Raw genomic sequence first — 25000 nt, forward strand, 5'->3', positions numbered from 1 at the left:
TACGATAATGATGGGTTTGTTTGTTTGTTGTTTAACGCCGCACTCATATTCCAGCTATATGGCTGTGATATGTAAATAATCGAGTCTGAACCAGAAAATCCAGTGATCAACATCAAGAGCATCGATCTACGCATTTTGGATACGATGACATGTGTCAACCAAGTAAGCGAGTCTGACAACCGGATCCCGTTAGTCGCCTTTCACGACAAACATGGGTTACTGAAAGCAAATTCTGACCCGGATCTTCACGAGTACGAAAATCGTGTAATGATAATAAAAAATATAATTAGACATGTCGAAGTAGATTTAGTAAAAAAAATAGGTTATGTTTTTCCGTTCAATGTTTTCGTTTGTCTCTAGCAACGAATTATATCCAGCGTTGTGTTGAAATATACGTAAGAGCAAAATGTGTCCCCTCCATACTTTCGTGACCCGTGAAGATCCGGGGTAGAATAGGTCTTCAGCAACCCATGCTTGCCACAAAAGGCGACTGTGCTTGTCGTAAGAGGCGACTAACGGGATCGGGTGGTCAGGCTCGCTGACTTGTTTGACAAATGTCATCGGTTTCAAATGTTCATGCTGTTGATCACTGGATTGTCTGGTCCAGACTCGATTATTTACAGACCGCCGCCATATAGCTGGAATATTGCTGAGTGTGGCGTAAAACTAAACTCACTCACTAACTCACTCACGGTACCCGTTAATAAACTACGTCCCAACATCGTAAATAATGTGAAACTATTCACCATGTACCTGAATGAAGTTCATTTTAGTCTTGTGACTTCATTCAGTAGGCGAAGAGTTCATATTTTGATATTAGACACGTATAATCGCTAACAGCTTATAATGGTTGAACTTTGTGCGTACACCTCAATGAATCCACTTCAGTGTTGACATGTGGCAGAGTCTCGCGATGCCATTGTCATGTCTAAACGTGTATATGATCATGTGACATTTGAATATCATTTTACAAAACAACCAGGGTAATTAAACCAGCGTAAACCCCTGAGACACGTAAGACACAGGTGAAACAACAGCAAAGTCGTCAATTCCTCGGCATCACGCTGCTATGACGGTGCGCAAAGTTTTCCGATACGAAGTTGCACCCTTTAGGCGAAGTGTGATCAAACTGTCACGTGTACATGATTTGTAATTAACACCATGATGTGCAGATTGTGAAACTGACTGATAATCCGCCTACGCCGTTATACGTGTTACAGAGCCTAGATATGGGCGTATGGGTTCCTACTATTGTTCGTGGGGAAGTGTACCGCAGGTGAAGTCCAGCTACGCGCCCAGATGAATCATAACAAACACTAACATACGTCGGTGTGAAATCGACAGTGACATGAATGACACACATTTCCACGTCGATCTTAACGAGGTGTCGTTAGCCGATAAACATTTGAACTTTCAGTTATGTTTTACATTTCAGAGTACTAGGTAGTCTTGCTGTATGAGGGAGACGTCAAGTGAACTGAACTTTTGAAGATCCGCTGTGATTCACCGTGTTTGTCATCCTCATGCGTACCGGCATTGCTCAACATAATCTCCCTGCCAGGTGTACCATAGTGCTAGGGTATAACACAGTCGTTATCACCTTATACCAATCTGTGTCGGTGTGTGTAAAATGCCTCGATTGCCTCCCCCGGGATCTGAATCACGACGATGGACCCAGGGACAGAGTATTATTGCGCCATTTTGACCCTGTGTCTCCGGAGGTCACATATGCAAGGGTAGTCTGTCTCACAGTCCCTGAACCACATTATTTTCCCTACAGCCTAGCCTTCCCTGTAGTGCTAAAGCCCTAAACGAAGCAAGTCTAGATTTCCCCAGGTTCAGAGTCTGAATCTCTGGTCTCCCTAGGGCTCCTTTTCAATTTAAATGGGCTTGTTTGTTACTATCAAAATTATATATATTCAGAGACTAAGCCTTAGTCTAATGCAAGGGCGACGTGTATACGTAAACTTGTGTCGATTTTTCAACTCCGGTTGAGAGTGAATGAGTTGTGATTCAGGTGAATGAGCTGTGATTCAGGTGACCTCCTTGTTTAGTGCGTTTGCCCCAAAGTAGACCAAGTTCTTTATAGCATTGTGTCTGGGTGCACCCAACATACCACATGCATGCCTCGCGACCTTATTATATGGATCTGCGCAGTTGATATTTTGTTTAGTGAGCACCTTTCCGTCAAAGAGAGTATCTTAATAGATTCCGACAAAAAAAACTCACGCATTTCCACAACACTGTTGATATATTGTATTTCGGGGTATGGCGAAGGTTAGTTTCCAGGCCTCGCTCAGTTACTAGATTGTCATCTTAATTTTTCAATTCTGGGTGGGATGGAGTCTATTAAGTGATGTCATTGATTTGATTTACATAAACGGATGTTTGGGAGGGCTTCTGGGTGACAAAAGTAACGAATTTTGAAATCAACAATCAACGACGTTTCTAGTTTTAATTACTATGCTTGATGGCAATACCCGACGGGATTGGTAGTGACGGCACGGGGTTGAAATCTAATATTTCATTCAACATAGCCAAACAGATACTCCAAAGTAATACACCAAAATATGATACACTTAAAAGCGGTTGAACAAATTTACCGGCCAGTTTTATACCTATACATGGATACAATCAATTTCAAAATTACAATGTGTCAGCTGAATTACTCTTGGGAATATATTAGTACGATGCTACTTTTATAAATGATTGTAGCTTCGAGAACGTTTGCCGCCGAATACAACCACTAGGACTGAAATACAACTGTGAAACGAAACAGACTGTTGAATACACGTATGTAATGAGTGAGTTAGCTTCGCTCGGCGGTTGTGCTACCCCCGTAAGCGTGACAGTGTGGTTAGACAGCTTGTGCAAGTGGTTAGCTTGTGTCGGTAATAAGAATGGGCTTACATGTAACATGTTCTACTGTAAATACTCAGCAAGACCCACTCATTCGAATGAGCGCTACGAAACTGCTGCACACAGCATACAAGCCACTCGCTCACTGAGAGCGATACAATTTGCACCGAATGACCTGGGTAATCTGTCATCGAGGCAAGCCATTGACAGAATTGAATAGCTTCCATTTCATTGGTCGGGCTTCCTGCCAATCAGAATTGAGGGGCGGGGCTACAGTAGATAAACCCAAGGCTTAGTTTCTGCTGGATGACTACGGGCTATAGGGAATTAGAACAGTGAGACAGGCGGGTGTAATAACGATCAGGTAGAATGTGTTTTGAAAAACAATCTGTACTGTTTTGTTATTAAAGTTTTGAATAAAGACAAAGGTATGTGACAACAAGGTGATTATGACATAATTTGACACACTGGTTACCTATTACATTTCACGTTAAACAATGCTTGCTTTTCTAACACTGTGGAAACCCTCGCCTCTCGGCCGCTACTGTGTTTGTCCATAAACTTGTCCTGTTAAATTCAGCTGCTTCTCCAGCCTCTGATTCCCGACGTCGGTGTTGTTTCATAAGCGCTGCATCTAAACACAAGCCGATACATGTCTTGTTGACGAAAACGAAGGAATTTCAGGCAAATACCATCGCCAAGTTCAGGTGCACGATCAACCGACAGACTCGGTGTCGCACGTTTTCTTCCGTCCTCGGTGAGAAACAAATGAAAATGAAGATCTTTCATTCAGTATCGTTTTAAACCAGGTTGCACTCCATGAACCCATTGTTTACAACTTGGAAACATTTATATAACTATCGAGACACCTCTCCGCACAAGTAACATCTGTGGAATACTATATTTGTAGCATATAAGGCATCTGTGTTGGAAAATATACTTATCAGAAGAAAATGGATCGTTTCTTCTTTTTTTATTGTTTGTTTTTCAGTATAAAACTTGACATTAAAACGATTCCTAGCTCTGAGTCGGAATTTGCTTCGGTGAAAATGTACCCAGGCCAAAGAACCAGACAGATATATTGTATATAAAATCTCTTGGTTCTACGCGAAGTGATCCTGTGGTCCAACTACCCACCGCCAGAACCGCCGCAAAGTTACAGGGTATAGTTTGATCAATCTAATATTGCTGAACCAGTTTAAGACGAAGTTCTAATTCTGTAATGTCTGAAGCCAGTCCTGCAAATAGAATGTTGCTACTTCTCCATTGTAACGCCCTGAAGATTAATGTTATAGACAAACAATGTCAGTTTGATTCCATGTATTATTTCCCGGAAAACATAGCACAACCTCTTAATAGTCTAAAGAACACAGGGAAATAACATACAAAACGAGGCAGGTTTGAAACACAGAGACTATAATACCCTTGTATACGATCAGTATCAAGCCAGCGCTTCACTCGAATACGCATACTGTACGGACCTCACCTTTCTGCCTCTCGTACGCACATAGGACAGAGTGTCCACATTGTTACGATATCGAACTTTCAAGTACAAACAAGTTCATAAAAATAATCTACGAGATCAATTGAAACTTTTGCGTTCATTTCAATTACCATATAATAGGGATCATTACACGAAAAGACCTTTAAACGTGAAATACATGCCCAGTGTGTAGATTTCATCACCAACGGGAAATCGTGCAACATAAAACAGAAGCGAGCCGCTCATCCACACCAGTTTGAAACCCGTTCATCGTGGATGTATGTCAACAGAAATTAACATCCCGAGCCTCAGTATCTATTGTCATTCGACAGCTGAGAGAAATTGATCCGGTTTTATTTCAATCAATCACCGGTACGTATTACGATTGTTACTTTTCCCGCATGCTTGAATTGCAGAAATCTAACTCCAACGTTGTGACAAAATCACGGTGTTTCTCTATCTTTGTTATAAATTAATAAGAATACAGTTACAAATATATATGCATATCAATCCTATTTAACGAAACATGTTTAATTAATCATTTCAATACTCACGATATTTAGATCTTTAAGTTAAAGTTAAAATCCGGTATGAAATGAACTGTTATGGAAACTCGGAGACCTGGTTCTTACAAGCCCACCAGACCCCACTGTCATATTTCCAGCTCCGAATTTTTGCAAGGTTGATTTGCATAAACGTCAAACCCAAAATCCTATAATTTTCTTATGGCATAATTCTATGTTTGGTGAGGAGAACTCATGATTGACCGGTATTTCAGCTGAAGCAACAGCTGATTGGATCAGAGCAGCAAGTAACAAACCTAACATCTCCACCTTCGGTGTTTGTATATACGTGCGCCACTCTGTACGGGGTGACCCTATTTAAGTGAATTCGTCTATAGCTTCGCTCAGTAAGCGGACCGCCAAGCTCCGAGTAAGATCGGGCCGAGGTGCGAACAACTCTCCGGCTGAAGTCACGGCACGCCACAACGCGGCCGGCCCACAACCTCAACAGTGCGAAGACGGGAGCAGCTCGACAGCTTCAATACAACCGTTAGCCCGAGCTCTAACTCCAGCACTCTATTAGGACGACTGTTCCACGCCTCGGAGGGCGCTATCTTCTGGCCTAGTGGGCTTCATATAGAAGTTTTTTTTTTCTGTGGGATTTTCAGACGCTATGGCTGAGTCAGTGTTGAGACGAGTGGCATCACATGGCCGGACTCTCCTTGTCCGTGGACATAGAAACTCGGCTGGTGTTCGCCGTGTTTTTACCGAAGCGTCCGAATCTTCGGACCTATCTTTAACTGATGCATCTCCCAGGAGTTTTGAGGACTTGCCTGGTCCCACGGGACTTCCCGTTGTTGGGACACTACCGGAGTATTTTCGGAAAGCTAACAAGGGGCAGATGCACGAAGTCCAGGTAAACAAGTTTACGTTTTGTCTGTAGTAGTAATCTCAGCAGTAGTGTAGTAACTTACCGCTGATTTAGCCCCACGTGTTAGCTGTGTACGCGTAATTGTTGATTATATAAGCTAGCGCTGGGCAGGTAAGCGCCTCAGGTGAGTGGATGCGTGTGCTTGTATGGTATTTTTGTGTTAATGTTCAGACAAGGCGCCGTGGAAGAAATGCATCAGACATACCCGGCAGTGTAGAATGACATACAAGGTTCGTGTTGTCGCGAGTTCGAGCTGGCGTCTTTGTCCGGGTGCGTCTTATGACAAAGGGGGAGGGGTGTAGCGTCTATTCACAAAGGGGAGGGGTGTATCCCCCCGAGGGGTGCTACTGACAGCGTAACGTGTCCTACCTACCCGGTAAAAAGAACACCATCTGTCCATTATGCTTCAGAATCGGAACACAACATTAAAGAGGGTTCTAATCTTGAAATAAGATTTCTGTCCGCGGCGTTAAAACAAGCGTGTCAGAAATTCTCTCCCATTCAAAAACCTTTGAAATGTGTCGGCGATTAAACGTGGGTTAACCCAACCACCACTGCTAAAAATATACCTGTAAACAATACTTTCCCATGAACACGTAACCTGAAGGTTTTCAATAGAAATGCTTGAGAAACGGAAAAATCTTATCAGCTGTATGCACGCGTTTGAGGAGACGATCTCCACGCCATATCTCACGCCATTGACAAGGAGTTCTCCGATAACTCAACTGTGATATAAGCCAAACTACCTCCTGAAACATTTACCCAGGTAACTGAATCGCCCAGCTGACAGCATGGTGCATGTTTCCTTCCCAATACTTCTTATGACATTTCTATAGGGCAAGGTAGGATTTGTCCGCACTAAGGCGTTTGGTATGTACTCGAAACAGTGCAAGCTTCGTGTGTGTGTGGCGGCGGCGGTCAGAGCGCGTTCTACGTCTTGACCGCTGGCGGCTTCAGCTACGTCCGTCGTCTCTCCTACGAGGCTGGGTCTCGTGTTTACCTTTCACATACCTTCCACGCTGATCCTCTCAAGACGTCTTTCCCATTGATACTCTTTTAGACAAACTCCACAGCGTAACTTTCCTTTAAACCGCCACTCGGGCACATTTAACACGTTAATGATTCCGACGGTGTTTAACGGCAGTATATCTTCCTAATACATTATACGAATTGTTCACGCCCCTGTTTCATACAGACATGCTACTGTATAAAAGCTGGGCTGTAAGTTCACTTACGTACTCGTTATATCATATCAGGAAAAATCGGAGCCTGGCTTGAACCAACTTCTTTTAACACAGAGACACAATGGCATATATATGTTACTCTGTACCTTTGAATTTCAAAAGAAACGACATTACAATATACTGACACTGGCAGCTGACAGCGGCGATGGGTCAGTGAGCGCCATAACGTAGGCCAAAAAGACACTGTCGGTTGGGTAGTATTCATTCTGTTTGGCTCTAAACCCGGCCTCCCGATGACCAAAGTCGCATAGCCTATTATATACGTGCTAATAGATTTCTCACTAGTATGAAAGCCCATTGAGGACATCGCGCAGCAGGTAGTGGTTATAATCGTTGTACGTGGACTCCGATCCGAGAAAGACAGCCACAAACGTAAATACTTATTGAAACGCCCCATCAGAAGGGTGTTTCTCATTTGAAATTCCCATACATGCCTTTATATTCTAGCTAAGTCTCATTTGCGCGTCGAAAATGATAAGAATGGATTCATCTATTATACCGCGATAACAACTCATCGTAATTCATCTCCTCTCTGAAAGAAAATAGAGAGGCATATTTGTATCGGTAAATCAGGCAGTTTTTGAGATTGGTGGGGCTGTAGAAAAAGCCACGACGTGCTCAGCTGGCTAACCCGCCGCGTTGGTTACGTTCCATCTTATTGCCGTTAAGTAGGGTTTCGAGATGGGATTGTTGAGTTCGGAGCCAGCGACTAAACTGGTTTGTAATTTTTCTGGGTACACAAGATACGTGGGAGGATGTGGAGGAATACGGAAGTGTTTTCACTGGGTCTAAATACCTCACAGGCGTGCCAAGAATAACAATCATTACTTAATTGTAATTCTGCTGGCTTGTTTATTACCTACATGCTGCTGTTATGAAGAGATGAGAAACGGTATGCACACAGATTTGTGATTATTCACTTGCCCGTTGAAAATGTTTCATAATTAAGAAAAAACTTTCTGCTCTCTTAACAAACGTCCTATTTGTGACTTTCTTTGACGTCACAGTGCTGAATGTGTTTTTTTATCGACTAACTGACTTTTAAGCGAGTTACACTGATACAGGTGTGTGGCAAGGTGGTGCACCCCTGCTCTAGTTCTTACCAATAGGGGCATATTTTGTGTTATTGAAGAAACATCCTACTATCCCATTGCTTCACGCTAAAGCTATTTCTTATATGACAATACCTTATATTTATATTAACATTTTTATATTTAGCACTTTTCCCTTATCAGTTATTGCCGATGTGGACGTAACATGAACGTAATGGTAATACAACTGTTAAAAAAGCAAAGTCACTGTTGTGATCCCCCTCGTAGGAAAGAGGGGGAAGATAGTGTAGTAAGATAGAAAGACCCGGCAGTAGGGCGTGACGCCAGGGGACACGTGTGTGTATTGTGATGGCTGACAACAGCAGGAACTATCCTCATGTTTCACCTGTCGACTTATAGCCCGTGTCCCTCGACTGGTGGAGTTAGCCATGCGGAACGTCAAAACTGTCACACTAACTCACTCCAACACAGAACTTGATAATTCATCCCCCGTGTGGTGTCATGTCATTGTCATGTCGTTGTCATGTCGTTGTCATGCCGTTGTCATGCTGTTGTCACGTTTTAAATGATCATGATATAACTATGGGATGTATATAACATTTGTAGTTTCTTTTCTCTAAATGATGCATAGCGTGAACTTAAACAACCGTTACGTGATTTTACAAGGTTGTACATTTTTGCCGTTATTTACTCCTTGGTGTTACATGGTCACTAATACAATATCTGTACTGTAATGCAGTAAGCTGAAGGGTGTTCTTAGTTAATATAAAACTACAAATTCACAAAAGCATGTCTGAAAATTTATCTGAGTATATTTCAACATGTGCTCAGCAAGGCACAATGTTAAACAAATCAAAATATATCAACAACTTAAACCTCCAACTTATTTCCATTCATCATATTTTACAACCAAATATTTTCCGACTTTGGGTACCACTCGTTTCTGCCGAGCTGGGCCTAGGTTTGGGCTGATTAGCTGTGATAATCCATCATCAAAGCGCCACTAATGTCTCCAGAGAGACGCTTTGGCTTCAACAATCCGGGACATTTGCCTAGTGTTTTACACACCGGCATTTGACGTTTTTTGAACCTCTTGCACTAGATGACGTTTGCTAAGCATTACGCATGTATTGGTTCAATGGCAGGAGCCTATACGGGGAGTTTTTTAGAGGTCAAATCTGATACTGTGAAAGGTAACGAATTCGAACAAAAAATAAAGAATAACACCACTATAAGTTTGTAGTGCCTCAAAGCAAAATTAATTGAGATACATATATCTACGTATCTCATGACAACAACGATAAAGGTTATTCTCTTTCAGAAAAAGTCCAGTATACTTCGACAGTGTATTGATGTAAACTCAATGCTTCCGATTTGCGAGGAACGTGATAATCCGTTATAATTCTTTAATTCAGCTAGTTTTAGAAATATTATTCTTTTTGAAGTGAGCTATTTGAGCGTGCCATGTACCAATTACTCATTTGAGGGCAGCGGTCCAAATTCTCGCGTATTCGCAGCAAGCTGAGCGACCCAATTTCGGCATAGAATGTCTTCAAGGTAGAAGAAACACCTTTTGAACCAGTTTACCTCAAAATGATAATATTTAAAAGATTTTTGTAAAGAAATGATTGGAATGTTTTTACCGAACAGCGAGAGACGTTACGTGGTTTAGACGTTATTGTGTGCACGAGTGGGGTGTGCTAAGTGTATCAACTGGATGTCCCAAATACCTGTACTCGAGTGGATTGATCTTGATGGCAAATATGATAGGTGACGCTCCAAGAGTACGGTGTGAGGTAGCTATGCCAGTCATATTGACATGAAATAACCTGGCCTTGAAGTCTCTGACGCTGATGCCCCTTGGATGCTTGCGAGTTTTCAGGTGGCCTTAACATTATCTCAATTTGGAGAACGCTATGCAGCAAATATGAGTGCGTTATGTGTGTTATAAGGCTCTGGGTAATGTAGCTGGTTTCTTCCGAATTGTTATTAAACTTTGAAACTTAGAGTTAAGAATAAATTATCGTCTTGGTTAATTTCAATGTTGTCTAGGTTACGTGAATTTAGTTGCAGTACTATTTTGCAAGATTTTCTTCGTCATACATTGCATTCATTGAAAAAAAATACGATGTTGTGTAATGACGTCTACGGAATGAGTGACGTTAACGTTAGCGGGGTGAGTGAGTGACGTTAAGTAGGCACTGTCAGAATCGTGAGCACGTCAGCCAACACGAGGCTAAAGGAAGCTAGCAACTGAAACAGTTCTGGTTGTGTAAGTCGGGAGACCATCTTAGTGTGGTACAGATAAATGGTGTTTGCATGGGGAATGGAACATATGGTTCAATTCTTGTTTGTTGATGTACGGTCCGTCAATCCTCGCCAGAAACAGATGCAAATATTCATTGCCAACCTGTTCACACTTGAGTTTGGTATCTGACCACAAGGCGACATGTTGCCACCCCTATGTTCATAACAAAGTTTTAGATAATAAAATAACTTTATGTTAAATAGTTTCCAAAATTTATTAAACGATTTGCTGCTTGTCTGATTTGTAAAAGACGTTCGGTAATGGAGTTTTAACAAAATGACCTAATTAAAAAAAAGTATTGTGTTTTGGTTGATTTAACTTTTGGAAATTTAGATTTCAAGTCGTTCATTTAGCATTCCTCGCGTGGGGAAGAGACGCACAGGGCCGTTTTAGTGAATGAAAGAGGATTCAAATCGGATTTCCAATGTAGCGCCCAGGATAACAGCATGGAATACTATGTAAATATACAAACCTCATCCCTTCACTCACGAGCAGGCTTTGACCTAGAACCCTTTCTAAAAGTCCAACTCCAAACTTAGTTCGGAGTTCACATCACGTTCTTAACATTTCTGCTTGGAAGCTACAAACATCTTTGTGGTCGCGCACACGGCTCAGTGAAGGCCTGTTTGTTTGTGCCATCATATTTGAAAAGCTCAGGTGGTCAAATGAAATAGGCTATCTCCCCCTAGTCAGTGGTCAAGCGGAGATTTAGCAGGTTTTATTTGAGTCCTACGCCTTGCGGGAAAGTGTTACAAGGTCCCAGCACGACCAACAACAGGGAGAAGAGGACAAATGACAGCCTTAAACGCTAGACCTTAATATCGGTAGGGAATCAGTACTTCAAACATTGACAATTACCCCGGCAAACCAAGCCAAAAACAATTCTAAGATTGACTTGTGATTCGGCCAAACATTCAAAAGGTCGCCGTCTGTTTAGAGTGGAGTCAGCTCAGTAGAGAGTGTTCTGACGTTTATTAGCTATCGCGCCTTTCCGGGGCTTACATAGTCTACTACAGGGGACAGATCTTTTCGTTTACACGACACCTTTCGCTTCCTCATTACCGCCATTTAATCCAGAACTAAGTGGCATTTTCTCTACAAATATTGCTGGTCATAGGTAAGAGGTACGGACGGATAACATATCCTTGTCGGACTCCAAACAACCCCCGTGTGGCACAGTGTTTTCTTTCACGGGCACATAACTCGAATGCGTAATGAATCTGGGATACTGTTCACCGGAACACCTCTCTGAAATATTTTAGTACAGTTATAATATATACAAGGTATTGAAACTCTGTGGATGAATGGAACTGATTAATCCTTGCTTGCAAATGAATCTTGTTTCTCCTTCAAATCTGACATAGGACCGAAAGTATGATAATGTAGGGTGATAATTGTAGGTGGCAGTATCCCTTTTAATGTTTCGCTTCTAACAAGGTAAACAGCAAGCTTAACAATTCACACGTGCCCTCTATAGAATTTGGCCTAGAATGAGGTACACCTTTCTGTAAACAATTGTGAAAACACTTAAAAACATTCGTAGCAGTGCCTCTTAGGAATAGATACGCTGTTATTTTCAGACGCTCCTTATGAAACTGTGGCAAGCCAGGTATTTTACAAGTGTATTTGTACGAATAGTTGCCTCGAGACTTGGAGTGGCATCGAGCTGCAGATGTCTGAACTCCATCTGCGAGAGATCATCCCCACCTCCACTACTCCTTGTTACACACGTTTATGGGCCAATGAGCAAAAAAAAAAGGAAAAAGGAGAACACGCTTTTCTCTTTCCAAGCGATGTAAGAGATTTTGAACAGTAGATATACATCATCCCCAACGTATGAATGGATATTTTCCCCGCAAATTGTTTTAACCCTATAACTGTCAGCACATATTTCTTACAAACAAGAACAGTCAACACTCCCCTTTCTGCAAGAGTGGCTAATTTAGGGGGGATACTGTTCGTGTTGACTTTTACTAAAATAAATGTAAAAGAAACAGTTGTTAGAAAACATAAAAAACCCATTGCTATTCCACGTAATGTATTAAGGTGCATGGTTCCTGACCCATATTCTAATCAGATCACAGGATGAGAGCACTCCCATGTTAAACAGAGCAGGGAATTGAAAATAGATGTATTTTGCAGTTGTTTAGATTCGTGCAAATCGCCCAAGTTTTTATTGGGGTCCGAGGGGCCTTCTTTATCCTTTCGGTATCGGATTTCGCGGGTCGGGACTTTCTAGTAGTGTGTTCTGTTTCCACAGGCTGGAGGGGACGAACAGGGCAATTACCGTACTTCAATAGGAGTTTAGTCTCTGTGCTATGTTTTCTTTGTCCCTTGCGCTGGCCGAATAAGACGCGAGTTTTCTCCGACCCCCGAAAACGTGCTTCATCCTCTTCAATCCCTTAGTTTCTTTGAACCCTAACAATTTAAGTGTAACATCGCAATGGACATTTGCATTTGAGAAATTCCTTCGGCCGTCTAATTGAAAACCCGAGTCAGGCGCTTTGAGAAGGTTAGTTTACGTCTTCCCAGGGTGTAGTGTTGTACATAAATTGTGCTGCCAGCAAATAACTTTATATAATTTTAGTTTAATTTAAAACCAAGGAGAATTTCAAGTGCCTTTCATTTTATAGGCAGTTTTATGCTTGCGTGCGAGGAACAGTCCACCTCTTTGTAGTGGAGTCCAATGTCTTCAGAAGTGTCAGGTATTTGGACAAAGTCACCTAAAATAAGCAAATAAACAGGGTTTGCAGGTTCCCTGGGTATCGAATGAGGTCCTTCAACGTAACCCCTTGTCATTTTTCGCACTTAGCAAGCCCCCAATTACCCACAGTTAGTCACAGCCAACGCACTATCCGGGGGATCAGAAGAGTCTTTGTAATAAGGGCCCAGGGAGAAGACAACCTTGCTGTTACCCCTACGCCAAGGCGAAGCGTGGGATGTTTACGACCACGTGCCCAGACCTCTAACAAAAGCTGAACTGAGTGATTGATTCATCATCTAGCGTGGCAGCATTCTAACTGCCTGTAGGGGTCAGCTTTAGGGGTCTGCATTGTCCTTTGCAACAGGGCCGTACACGAGAGGACAATACGGGTTTGTGCCGACCTATTGTCCTACCCCTGCCGTGTGTCTTCTACATAAAAAATGTCCTTTAACCCTATGGCCTTATGACAGCCCTACCTTATTAGCATCTCCTAAGGTCTAGGGGCATTCTAGACGTTTCAGGGTTAAGTAATATGCACATATCCATCAGGCGGGATCTTGTCGTGATGTTCCTGTACCACGTTTCACCACATATAACACTGTTTGATCCGAATAGGACCAACCCTTAAAGGGTTAACCATACCATCTGACAGTGTGACATCACGTGTACATAATACCATTGTTAAAGTCACCCTAACATGCAACAGACCTTTAAGAAAACTATATTGTGTTCACAGAGCTTCCTTTACAAGGATCTCTCACCCTGGTGATTTCCTTTCCATCTAACAAACCGACAACCAGAGACTGGTTCATTGAGAGTCGCGCTGGCCAACAAACTCATTAACTCACTCACTGGTGACGTCATTGTTCTGTGGAGTGACATGCGATCACCACCCTTTTGCCACCCTCGAAGTTTAGCCGATAAGATAGAGAACGACCCGAGGTAGCAATACCAGCTACCTTGTGGCCTGGATCTTGGTGCGTTGGCCGGGGTTCAAACACACTCTACTTTAATAGACTCTCAAACAAACGGTCCGTGCGTCCTTATCGGTCGATTTTGTGATAAAGTTGAACCAACACTTTCAAACATGCATAAATTTGATTCAATGTCGGCCTTGTCGGGCAACAGGGGACAGAGCCTGACGAACGTTGGAGCAATATGTTCGACGCAATCGCACCGTATATCACATGACTTAATCGTGAAACTGTCGATATCATTGTTCCCTTGTCATATATATTTTAAATCAATTGAAAGATTTTCAATTGAATTACCCTTAATCCCCCTAACCTCGTACAATTATACCTCAACACAAGGAGTGTCATTCACAGTATGCTCGTTAAAACGTTTTACGGGATTCTCGACGTTTGGTTGCACTATCCCTTTCAACCATTCATCCCGAAATACCATTTTAATATCGTAATGCCATCTAACAGTCGTAGCTTTCATTACTAATTTAACGTAACGTAAGAATCTTGTCATGCTACGATCCAAGGTGACCCCCTGTCTCATTACGGTGGCTTAAACATAAATAGAATACCAGGAGATGAGGTTTTATTCTTGTTAATATGCACAGAATGTTGCTCTTTTCGTGCATGGAATAACCGAGACAGCATGCAACGACATACGGCCTCCTATCAGGCCTTACCTTCAGCACAAATAATCAGGACCGGCAAATTGGGGACATTCTGTTGGCACATTACTCCAAGTCATTCCCGACATTCAGATTCCAAACGTTTAGTACTTCGCCCCTCGTCAGTTTTTACGAGGGAGATACGGAAAAATACAATTTTTTATTGGCAGGACATTTTTGTATCTGAAAGATAACAAGACGTCTTCAAACTGCAAGCACTACCCCGCTGATCAGCTAAATTTTTTAAATCCCTCTTCACCACGTGTCGCACAATCTGTCTCGGCTGTGATAACACGAATTAATTATGTCAATTCGCTTTCTTACATGCGCTTCCTATGAAATGGTTTTTTGATATGACATCAGATAACATATGTATTTTAATCTGAGTAATTGCCCACTCTCGAGTTCTTGTCGAGTAGAATTCTCGTTACCCGGATTTAATTCTCTCTCTGGGAAAACCTATGGCCTTTGTGGTTTTGTTCTGACATAGTTCTTGTGTAGGGTTATTATCACTGGGAATCTTGTCTGGCTAATATTCAAGATCCAAATTATCATTTGTACGGACACCCATATAAAGTGTCCCATATAGATTTCGCAGAATGTAAATCTAAACAATCCAAGCATATTTCTTTTACAAACCTAATTTGCCTGTTTAGTCGGAACATGCATGGTTTATATGATAAGGTGAACCTTATACGGATAACGTAAGCAAAACGTTCTGGAATCTTGAAGTTTCTACCGATAAAGCATAACATTTACCATTTGTTCTTGTAGTGGAATCAAGTTTATTATTTCAAGCAGCGATTACCATTCCCTCGTTTGTTTAGCCGCTGAAGATAACGTCAGCTTTACGTGTTTTGATAGCGAAAACACTGATTGTGAATTTTATAGTTTGGTCAAAACATAAAACTTGCCTTCTATATCTGAGATAGAGGCAGAAGCAGCTCCTCGAAGTCAACCGTTTTATCAATAATTTCCTCTTTACACATTTTATTTTACAGTAAAAGTCTTAAATCTTATTTTTTTCACTTCACCCCAGATGCCATAGCATATAAAAAAGTCAAATAAGACCCACTAGGGCAAGACCTGCTATCAATCATCACCTGTAGGACATCTCGTTCCAGCTTGGGACATCTCGATCCAACTTTTTAACTATTCCATTATGATCGAGCGTGTCGAAAAGATACACTACTTTTTCTCCCGAAACGCTACAATCCGTATAAAGTAAGCCAGCAGCTGTTTGAATGTGTCATATTTGCTTTGATTGTGTTCTCGGTAACGCTGAAGAAACAAATAACGGGGGCGTTATCACTCTATATACATTAAGCGGAGATGAAGCTGAATTAAACGACTCCATTCTTAGATACTTTGCCCGCTATCGTGACGGGATCTGTGAGGGTTTTCTCACAGAAAGTCCTGATTCACTGACAATGCCCAGATCCTGTCACTGACATGACTATCAGACTAAAAGGGCGGGGAAGCGCTATTATTGCATCCGAGTAGAAACAGGAAAGATTTGGGATAGAAATCAGGAAACAGGGCTGAGTATTCAAGAAATATTCTAACCCCAGGCTTGTTTAAAATGAACACGTGGTAATAGATAGGACACCCTTGTGATGTTAGATGTTGATGAATATTTGGTGATATATTTTGAATGTATAATTAATTAAAAGTATAATTTATTGAATGTATAATTTATTATATCGTAACTGCTTATCCGTATCCGCTCCCGAAGGGCTATTCAGGTATACGTCAAATATATTCATAGATATAGGTATGCACTCATATGTCTAGTTAGCCCTTTGTTTAATAAAATGATAAACCTTTCAATCCCGCGCCTGTGATATTGTTTATGATACATCTTATATACTTATAACTCTTGTGTCTTTCAGCGTCGTACACATAAAAAGTACGGCAAAATCTTCAAAGAGCCATTCGGCCCGGTCACCAACCTATCAGTAGCTGACCCCTCCCTGGTGGAAGAGATCCTGCGGTCTGAGGGAAAGTACCCGTTCCGACCCCCCTACCAATCATGGCAGTTGTACAACGAGATGAGGAACAAGAAGGGCGGCATCATGACGGCGTGAGTATATATGTACATGTCATATAAATCATCAGGTAAATGGCTGTATCTGTCTTGAGGGGTCACAGTGTCATACTATGAGTTAAAGAGTCCCTTCAGACAGAGGCCATCGTTGGTCGAGGGGTGACTGTTTCCTTGTGCTTACTACATGAATCAGAAGAACCCGTTAGCCTCTTAACATTTAGATATCATCGGTTCAGTAGTCAATAATAGAAAGGAGATTAATGTAGAAAGACATATTAAATATGAACGATCGATTATTAAATGTAAAATGTTAATTTTTAAATAATATGTTTAATTTAAATGAATCGTTCCACTGAGAATGTAATCTGATAAATTCTAAATTTATTTTTTAAACATATAAGGAGTTTCCATGGGTGTGCTGTTGCCATAGTTCTCTTCTTAAGTACATATTGGTATATAAGCTTAGATTAATGTTGAAGTGAAATGCGTTGAAAGTGCTTGCTCTAAATACACATCAGCATTAGAAAAACGATTTGGTTAATGTAATCCAATAAGAGTAAGTGAGTGAGTGAGTATGGTTTTACGCCGCTTTCAGCAATATTCCAGCAATATCATGTCGGGGACACCAGAAATGGGTTTCACACATTGTACCCATGTGGGGAATAGAACCCGGGTCTTCGGCGTGATGAGCGAACGCTTTAACCACTAGGCTACCCCACCGCCCCAATCCAATAAGAGCTTATGGTTAGTGTTCAGTCAAGTCCTGGGATATACGTCCATTTAGGCCTCACTGAAGTTACTTTTCACAATTAACCACTTGCTTGCAAACAAATATGTGCTTTTGAATATTGATTTTGACCTCAGACCTACGCAAGCGAAGAACTTTATGTTTATCCAATTTAAAACAAAATATCCTATTTGTGTGCAAATACATGACATTGTTCTGCTTCTGAGGTGGTATTCAATAGCACACATATCTCCCCTTCAGACAAGGCGAACAGTGGAAACGTTGTCGGAGCGCTATGAACCCCAAGCTGCTGAGACCCAAGTCAGTTGGCGAGTACGTCAACGGTATCAATGACGTTGTGGCATCGTTCATGGAGAGGTTAAGATACCTCAAGGACGTGGAGGGAGACGGGCAGTTTGTTCCTCACTTACCAAACGAGCTCAATAAATTCACAATGGAAAGTAAGTATACACATCCATTGACCATCTTAGCAGTTTTAGTCCTTACGAATCGAAAATAACTTCAAACTTAATTTTAATTTGTTAGATATTTTCTTGATATAAACGTTACAGATAACATTAGCCATTGTGTGTTATTCAGATTGATGAATGTTACAGAGTTTACACTGACAAACTCAGTACTATTTCAATAAGCTCACATACAATAATACCTGTTAAATTGAAACATACAACTTTGTGGATGACAACTTCTTGTTTATTGCATAGTAATAGAATCTTGTAGAATCTTACACCGTTATCAAGCTAAACTAATCTACATCGAAACGTCGCTCTATGCAATAAACAAGAAGGTGTCAGCTATTAAGTTGCATGGTTCATTTTTTACTCACCAACTTCTGGAATGCCGATCAAACAATTAATTCCTTTTGTTTACGTTTTCAAACACAAACACATGTTTCATTTCTTAATATTTTCACATTTTTTGACACATTCTACATGACTGCCAAACAAGCAATTTGATGTGAAAGCTTCAGGCAGTTATAGTTTAGTTTCACATTCTCATAGTGTCAACGCTTATATACACTAAGTAATTTGGCAGTATACGTTTCACATTCGTCCGGGACATAAATCATTTAAGAGACGTGTCTAAACAGGTATAGGTAAATCAATGTCTCTCATCGGCGTGTTGCAGAGAGAGGAAGAACACCACTCTCATGAAACGAGCTTTAGGAGAACTTATTGGTTATTAAGGGATTAGCGAGGTGTCAAGAAAATTATGATAAACACCGATATCATAGGATCGTTAATTGTAGCGGAAAGGGAGGGTGAGTGTAAAACTGTTTGTAAGTGACACAAGTTTGGTTACACTAATCCCTTAATTAGATATGAAAGGTCGCAACCTCTTCGGATGACCTTTCCATGTCCCTTCAAGTGTCATGCGTGTCTCCCAATTGTGTCAATAATCTGACATCTGTGTGTGATAGGTGATAAGTTCAAGCAGGTTAACAGGTCTGGGTTCGAACCCGCCGATTTGTGTAAATATACAAGGGGAAGTGTAAACTATGTGGCGGTTGTTTGTAAGGCTAGGGATAGTGTTGAAACTACACAGTCGTACAATGAAACAGATGGTACAGTTATTCCTGCACCGGTTTAGTGCTGAATCTAGTTTATGTGATCACCAGTGAAGATCCGAGTAATGGCTGGCCTTCAGCCAACCCATGCTTGTCCTAAGAAGTACGGGATCGGGTGGTCAGGGTCCCGATCCACAAAGCGTTCGTAGCGTTACGAGCTGTCGTAACTGTACAGTTTATCGTAGGATTACGAATGACGTAGTGCTACGAACGCATTGTGGATCGGACACCAGGGCTCTTATTCTTGAAACGTGCGTAGCCCTAGGAATTCTTAACTTTGATCGTAGCCAATGTGTTAAGTATGGGCTTAAGAAGTTCGTAGGGCTACGAACGCTTCGAGAATAGCTAGCCATGACCCTTATTCATGAAACGTTAATAGCTCAAACTTAACTTTGATCATAGCCAATGTGTTAAGAATTGGGAAGTTCGTAGGGTTACGAACGTTTCGAGAATAGCTATGTAGGCTCGTTGACTGGGTTGTTACAAGGTGTTGTATCCGAGTTTCGTAGATAGCTGCTCATGATATCAATCACTAAGCTGGTTGCTCCAGACGGGATTATTTGCACACATCGCGGTCACATAACTCGAATATTGCTGACTAGGGCGTTAACAATAAACAAACATCACCTACCAGATGACATACAGTACAGTATCTGCTACACAGTTTCTTCATAACCAAACAATTGAACAACCACCACAATCAAACCTGCGATCCACTGTAAACACAGGCCATGAGAGTGATCTCCCTTAGTCACGTGGTGATGTATGTTTCAGCGTTAACGTGGGTGATACTGGAGACGAGGCTGGGATGTTTGGAAAAGGATACGTCTCCCAGGATACAGGACTTCATTAAGTCCGTTGCAACAATGTTCCTCACTGGACACAAGCTGGTGGCCTTCGCCAGCGTTCACAAACTGCTCAGGACGAAGATTTGGAGGGATCACGTGCAAGCGTGGGATACAATATATGATATCGGTATGTATGCATTAGTAATCATCCTGACAGACTTCCCACAGCAGGACGCGTGTATGGGCGTAGATGTTTTATTAATGAAAGAAATGCAAGGATTAATCTAAAGGAAGGAATGAGGGAGGGAGCATGCTTGTCTGTCATACAGACCCTGAAGCAAATATATCCAAGAAAGGCCACGCAAGTCTAGGAAATGTGGCAAGTCTAAAGAATGCATTTGTAATGTCATAAACACATGTTTATTTCACCCTGAGGTGAAATGAACATACTTGTCATGTATTTCATATATCGACAGAAATGAACTTAGCCTCATGTACGTTACAGCTACGGAGCACATAGACAAGAAGTTGCTGGAAGTGGAGAGCCGCCTGGCGGTCAGCGAGCCTCAGGAGGGGGAGAGGGTGGACTTCCTCACGTACCTCGTCAAGGGGAAGAACCTGACAAAAGAGGAAATCAACAACAACATTGCTGAGATACTGCTATGGGGTGTCGATACGGTAAGTTGTCACTGACGTGGAAAACGATATATTCTATAGTATATGTATATATTTCGGATATACCTGATTACAGTCACGAAAGAAAGGCAAATTGCAACTTGTCAGACCAGATGAGATCGTGTTGAGATTGATTTTGTTACGCATGTCCACAAACTACAGTAGGAAACAATTCCGAGCTGTGGTATGTTGTTTGTCTCGCTTATCGTTATGGCTCCCGGTTGTACACTTGAAACAATGACGATACCCGGTGTTCGCTAGAGCAAAGGACAATTATAAAGGTCTCTATATTCACTATTTTACAGGCGGCCAACTCGCTGTCGTTCTTGGTGTACGCTCTGGCCAAGAACCCACACGTACAGGACAAGCTTCGAGACGAGGTGGACCACGTGGTGGACAGGAGGACGGCCAACTATGAAGACCTACAGAATATGCCCTACCTGAAGGCGGTCATCAAGGAGACATTGCGTCTCTACCCACCAATCCCAATCAACGCTCGCGTCACACAGGAAGAGATCGTCGTGGACAATTACCTCATACCCAAAGGGGTACGTGTCATCACTTTATGCGCACACGTCATCACTTTATGCGCACACGTCATCACTTTATGCGCACACGTCATTAGTTATTGTACACATCAAACATGAACTCACCTTTTCGTATTTTAATACGACAGCATAAAGCTCTTGTTTAAGATGAATTTCTTCCGCGTTCCATTAACTGTATGGCATATTTGCATTTTAATGAATACTCTAAGAGTTATGCAATCAACTTACGGCTATTTGCAAGAATCATCAATATCTGAATAACCCCAGTTTAACCCAATATCGGTATATATAGCCCGGTCAGTCACATTTTCCCTTGTCAATAATAAAATTAGGTGACCCACATTCTGGCCTCAGCAGCAGACATTTCAACCTTGACCTTTTGGCACTCCGGTTACTACAAATCACAGCGCGTTTACGCTAGTTCTGTCACGATCGATCCCACGCAGGCCCAAAGTCATAACAAATCGCTCATTCCTAAGCTCAAACACGATTTATTGTGTACCTTGGATCACAGTGTCTAATTACTTCTGCCAACCCCGTAAGCTTGATTGATCTGGCAAACACCGGACCCATTCCTTCAGCTGAACAAGCAACCGTATACATATGTATGTACTTCCAGGAATCATTAACAAAACTGTCATTCCAGACAGTAAACAACAAAAAACGTTAATATCTATTTTGTCGATCTAATTTCATGCTAATCGGTGTTTCTTCCTATTATCCAGACTTGCATTCTCCTAAACAACTACACCATGTCGAGAGATGAGAAGATCTTCTCCAATCCTGACAAATTTGTGCCAGAGAGATGGCTAAGGGAAGAAGCTAAGGACTGGCATCCATTTTCAGCCATCCCGTTCGGATACGGAGCGAGAAGCTGTGTTGGTAGGTACAGAGCTGTATTGGTCGTAGTAGTCGCAGTGGCTGTAGTGGTCGTTGTATGTAAATGTCCGTTAATGGAAACTGCGCAATACAAGTAAAATAGTTACATTGTACTTTCCATCCTGTCATTTGAGTGGACGTGGATAATATTAGTGTGCATCTTATTTCCCGACATGTGCGGGTTTGTATTTTATTTTTTGGGTCCAAAATCGTACAAAAATATGTTAGAAATACAAAATGAATATTCTTTAAACAACGTGTAGACTAGAAAGTACAAATGTAAAATACTTCATTCATCAAGTATTTTTCTGTGCGGAAATCTGTATAATGTCTGCTTTAGGTAACCTTATTTTGAGAGGTTGTGAGGTAGCCTAGTGGTTAAAGCGTTTGCTCGTCACGCCGAAGACCCGGGTTCCATTCCCCCTTTAGGTTATATGTGTGAAGCCACTTTCACCGTTGCTTGAAGATTGCTAAAAGCTGCGTAAATTCAAACTCACTCACTCACAAAATTTTGAAGAATTATAGTTGATTTGATTTTGATTTCAGGACGACGAATTGCCGAGACTGAGATGTACCTCGCCACAATTCAGGTAGTTATTTCTTGCAGTTGTAAACATCGCTTAATGCACTTAAAACCTGCTGTTGAACGCTTGCGGTTTTTAATTATTCCACACACAAACGTTTGTCGATGATGGCTTTCGCTTGACCTAGTTTCCTTTCAGTAGTGAAAGAGGTGTAGCTCATCCCCATCTCGTGTAGAGCAGACATTAATATACACCGTCCCCCCTCACAGCATAACCTTGTTATAATGAGTCATTCTATCCTGTCGTTTAGTGGCCATATTCATAATAACTAAACCACAATGCACCTTATAGCCCCATATCGCGTGGACATGTTTCATAATCTGGTGCAACTAGCAGGTTGGGCCTTTCCCCTTACACGGTTTGCAACCACTGACAAGTGTGATGTTTATATTTATGGGTCTATTGTTACATGTTGCAGCTTTGCCAGAACTTCTGTCTCCAGCTGAGTGACAAGTTTGACATCACCCCTTCAGTCCGAACACAGCTGACTCCCGGCCCAGAACTTCCGGTGCTTTTCAACGAGCGGTAAAAAAGTGGGAGCGAAATTCCTGAAACGAACCAACTATAGTAAACGACGGCTGAAGGCAATCCAACTCACAGGTCATGATCAAACGTGCCATAGATCGCCTACTGACAGATAGCCGTTTAATGCAGAATATCGACATCAACTTTCAACCTGCATGACCAAATAAGGAACAGAGGAAGATTTTTCTCAGGGTGATGAATCGATAAATTATCAATTACCTCACAGGGGATGTTACGTTGATGTAACCCAAGCCATGACGTCATATTTCTTGCACGTGCATGGTGAGGTGATGGTGACGTGTCGAGCGTTCATTGGGCGCTCAGTTCTGCCTCTCGCTCCTGCAATATAGACCGTAGAACAGGCGTGTGTGTATCGTACTGTGGTGATGAAATGCATCTTGCAAAACACTTTCAGTGACTGCACCGTGACGGCAGAATGTTTAGCCAAAGACGTTGTCGATTGTGAACGGGTAACGGGTACGGCAATGAGCCGTGTTTTAATGCACTGGCTTGAAATTTATTATAATGCAACACCAAGAACTGTTTCACTTCTTTCACAACTTTTCAATCGTTGGATGTGATCACTACTGTTCATGACCTCTTTGCATCCTTGTGCTTATTCTACCTCTTCATCAACAAACATTGTGTATTACGTCATCAAAAACTGTGTACACACCGCCATGTTGAACAAAGCTGTATATTTGACTTCACGTGAAAATGTCGCATCATTCAAGGAATACCAACTATGGAGACACCTTGGGATTTCAAACTGTGTTCTATGTAACTGTGACAGTAAGAGACAGGTCTCACGTTCCCATGGCGACCAACTGAGAGACAATGTACAGTTGACATGTAATTCTGGTGTCAATATTTATAAATTACGTGACTTTAACACGCTTTGCAGTTCAAAGTTTGCACAACGAGGATTCTCACTTTTCGAGTCCTGATACTAAGTAGGGTTGTGGTGTTAGTTTCGTATTTCAATCGGAAGCGGGATTAGTCAAATATTCAAAGCCGTGGTTACGTATTTATAAACAGGAATGTTTGCCCTGCCCTGGGTTGAAATACGAGACTTAATACCATGTCACTTCCAGAAGCAGCAGAAGCAGCGGTCGTGATTGTTAGTTGTGTACATATAAACCCAACGCTCAGTAGCTATTTGTTGTTGATAAAACGCAGTGACAGTATTACTATCGACTTGTGTGTGTACCTCCTCAGTGTACATATGACTTTATTTTATTCAATATTTAATTATTAAACCTTGAAGTATTGACAGTCCTTGGTTGAGTTATGTATGGTGGGTTCTATATGCTTGATCCGTGGAGTGGCATAATGTCGGGAACACCTGGTGTCAATGCTAATGACACTGATGCATGATCACATGTTGTCAAGTCGGCGTCATACAGAGAACTCTGCTTTTGGCAGATTTCTTACAAATGAGGAAATGCTTTTATGCTTTTGTCGCTCCTATTTAGTCTGTTGTGAAGTGATTGGTGATAACGACCTTCACACTTGTATCTTACTCCCTGAAGGCGAGCACAGACATTATTTATTCGACATCAAGTGTGTTACCTTTGTAATAATCTGAAACTTTCTGATAAAAGTTATCTAATATATAAATTAAATTTGATATATATATACACATAACGTCAATTATATTCTCCAAACGTACGTTTTAGTTTTTTAGACACATCCTGTTTTCAGATATTAAACGGTCACAAATTACACATATTCTACAATTGCTGCCAGTATTTAGTGCAGGTCGTAGGGAACTATATATGTGAACTATACCGAGTGAAATATACCTTTCCTACCAAACTAGTTTTAGTTAAGAGATGCCGAACAGCTTAGGGTATTCTACCACTAAGGCTGGTATTTTGGGTGTAATACGAAACATATCGTCCAACAGGAGTTGTGTGTCATGA

The 25000-nt window shown here is 41.5% G+C and overlaps 1 protein-coding gene and 1 long non-coding RNA gene across 2 annotated transcripts; one reads left to right on the forward strand and one right to left on the reverse strand.

Annotated features, from left to right (window-relative positions):
* Positions 1 to 3349: 3349 nt before the first annotated feature.
* Positions 3350 to 19484, reverse strand: LOC124292173. Its single transcript, XR_006902385.1, has 4 exons — positions 19307 to 19484; positions 18119 to 18121; positions 13351 to 13355; positions 3350 to 3359 (listed from the first exon to the last, which is right to left on the reverse strand). It is a non-coding gene; the product is annotated as an uncharacterized LOC124292173 (long non-coding RNA).
* LOC124292172 (cytochrome P450 27C1-like) lies at positions 4635 to 24350 on the forward strand. Its single transcript, XM_046729225.1, has 10 exons — positions 4635 to 4714; positions 5121 to 5761; positions 16607 to 16797; positions 17750 to 17949; positions 19851 to 20051; positions 20370 to 20542; positions 20845 to 21087; positions 21813 to 21969; positions 22513 to 22556; positions 22969 to 24350. The coding sequence occupies exons 2-10, from the start codon at positions 5519 to 5521 to the stop codon at positions 23077 to 23079; spliced, it is 1563 nt and encodes a 520-aa protein (XP_046585181.1). The 5' UTR covers positions 4635 to 4714; positions 5121 to 5518; the 3' UTR covers positions 23080 to 24350.
* Positions 24351 to 25000: the final 650 nt, after the last annotated feature.

This window comes from Haliotis rubra, unplaced genomic scaffold, assembly GCF_003918875.1.
Source record: "Haliotis rubra isolate DU_JTF1 unplaced genomic scaffold, ASM391887v1 Scf51, whole genome shotgun sequence".
Lineage (NCBI taxonomy): Eukaryota > Metazoa > Mollusca > Gastropoda > Lepetellida > Haliotidae > Haliotis > Haliotis rubra.

Coding starts and splice junctions, on each gene's coding strand:
- LOC124292172 (XM_046729225.1), top strand. CDS start 5,519: ATGGCTGAGTCAGTGTTGAGACGAGTGGCATCACATGGCCGGACTCTC. Junction 20,052..20,369: donor GGATACAATATATGATATCG/GTATGTATGCAT, acceptor TGTACGTTACAG/CTACGGAGCACATAGACAAG. Junction 21,088..21,812: donor ATTACCTCATACCCAAAGGG/GTACGTGTCATC, acceptor CCTATTATCCAG/ACTTGCATTCTCCTAAACAA.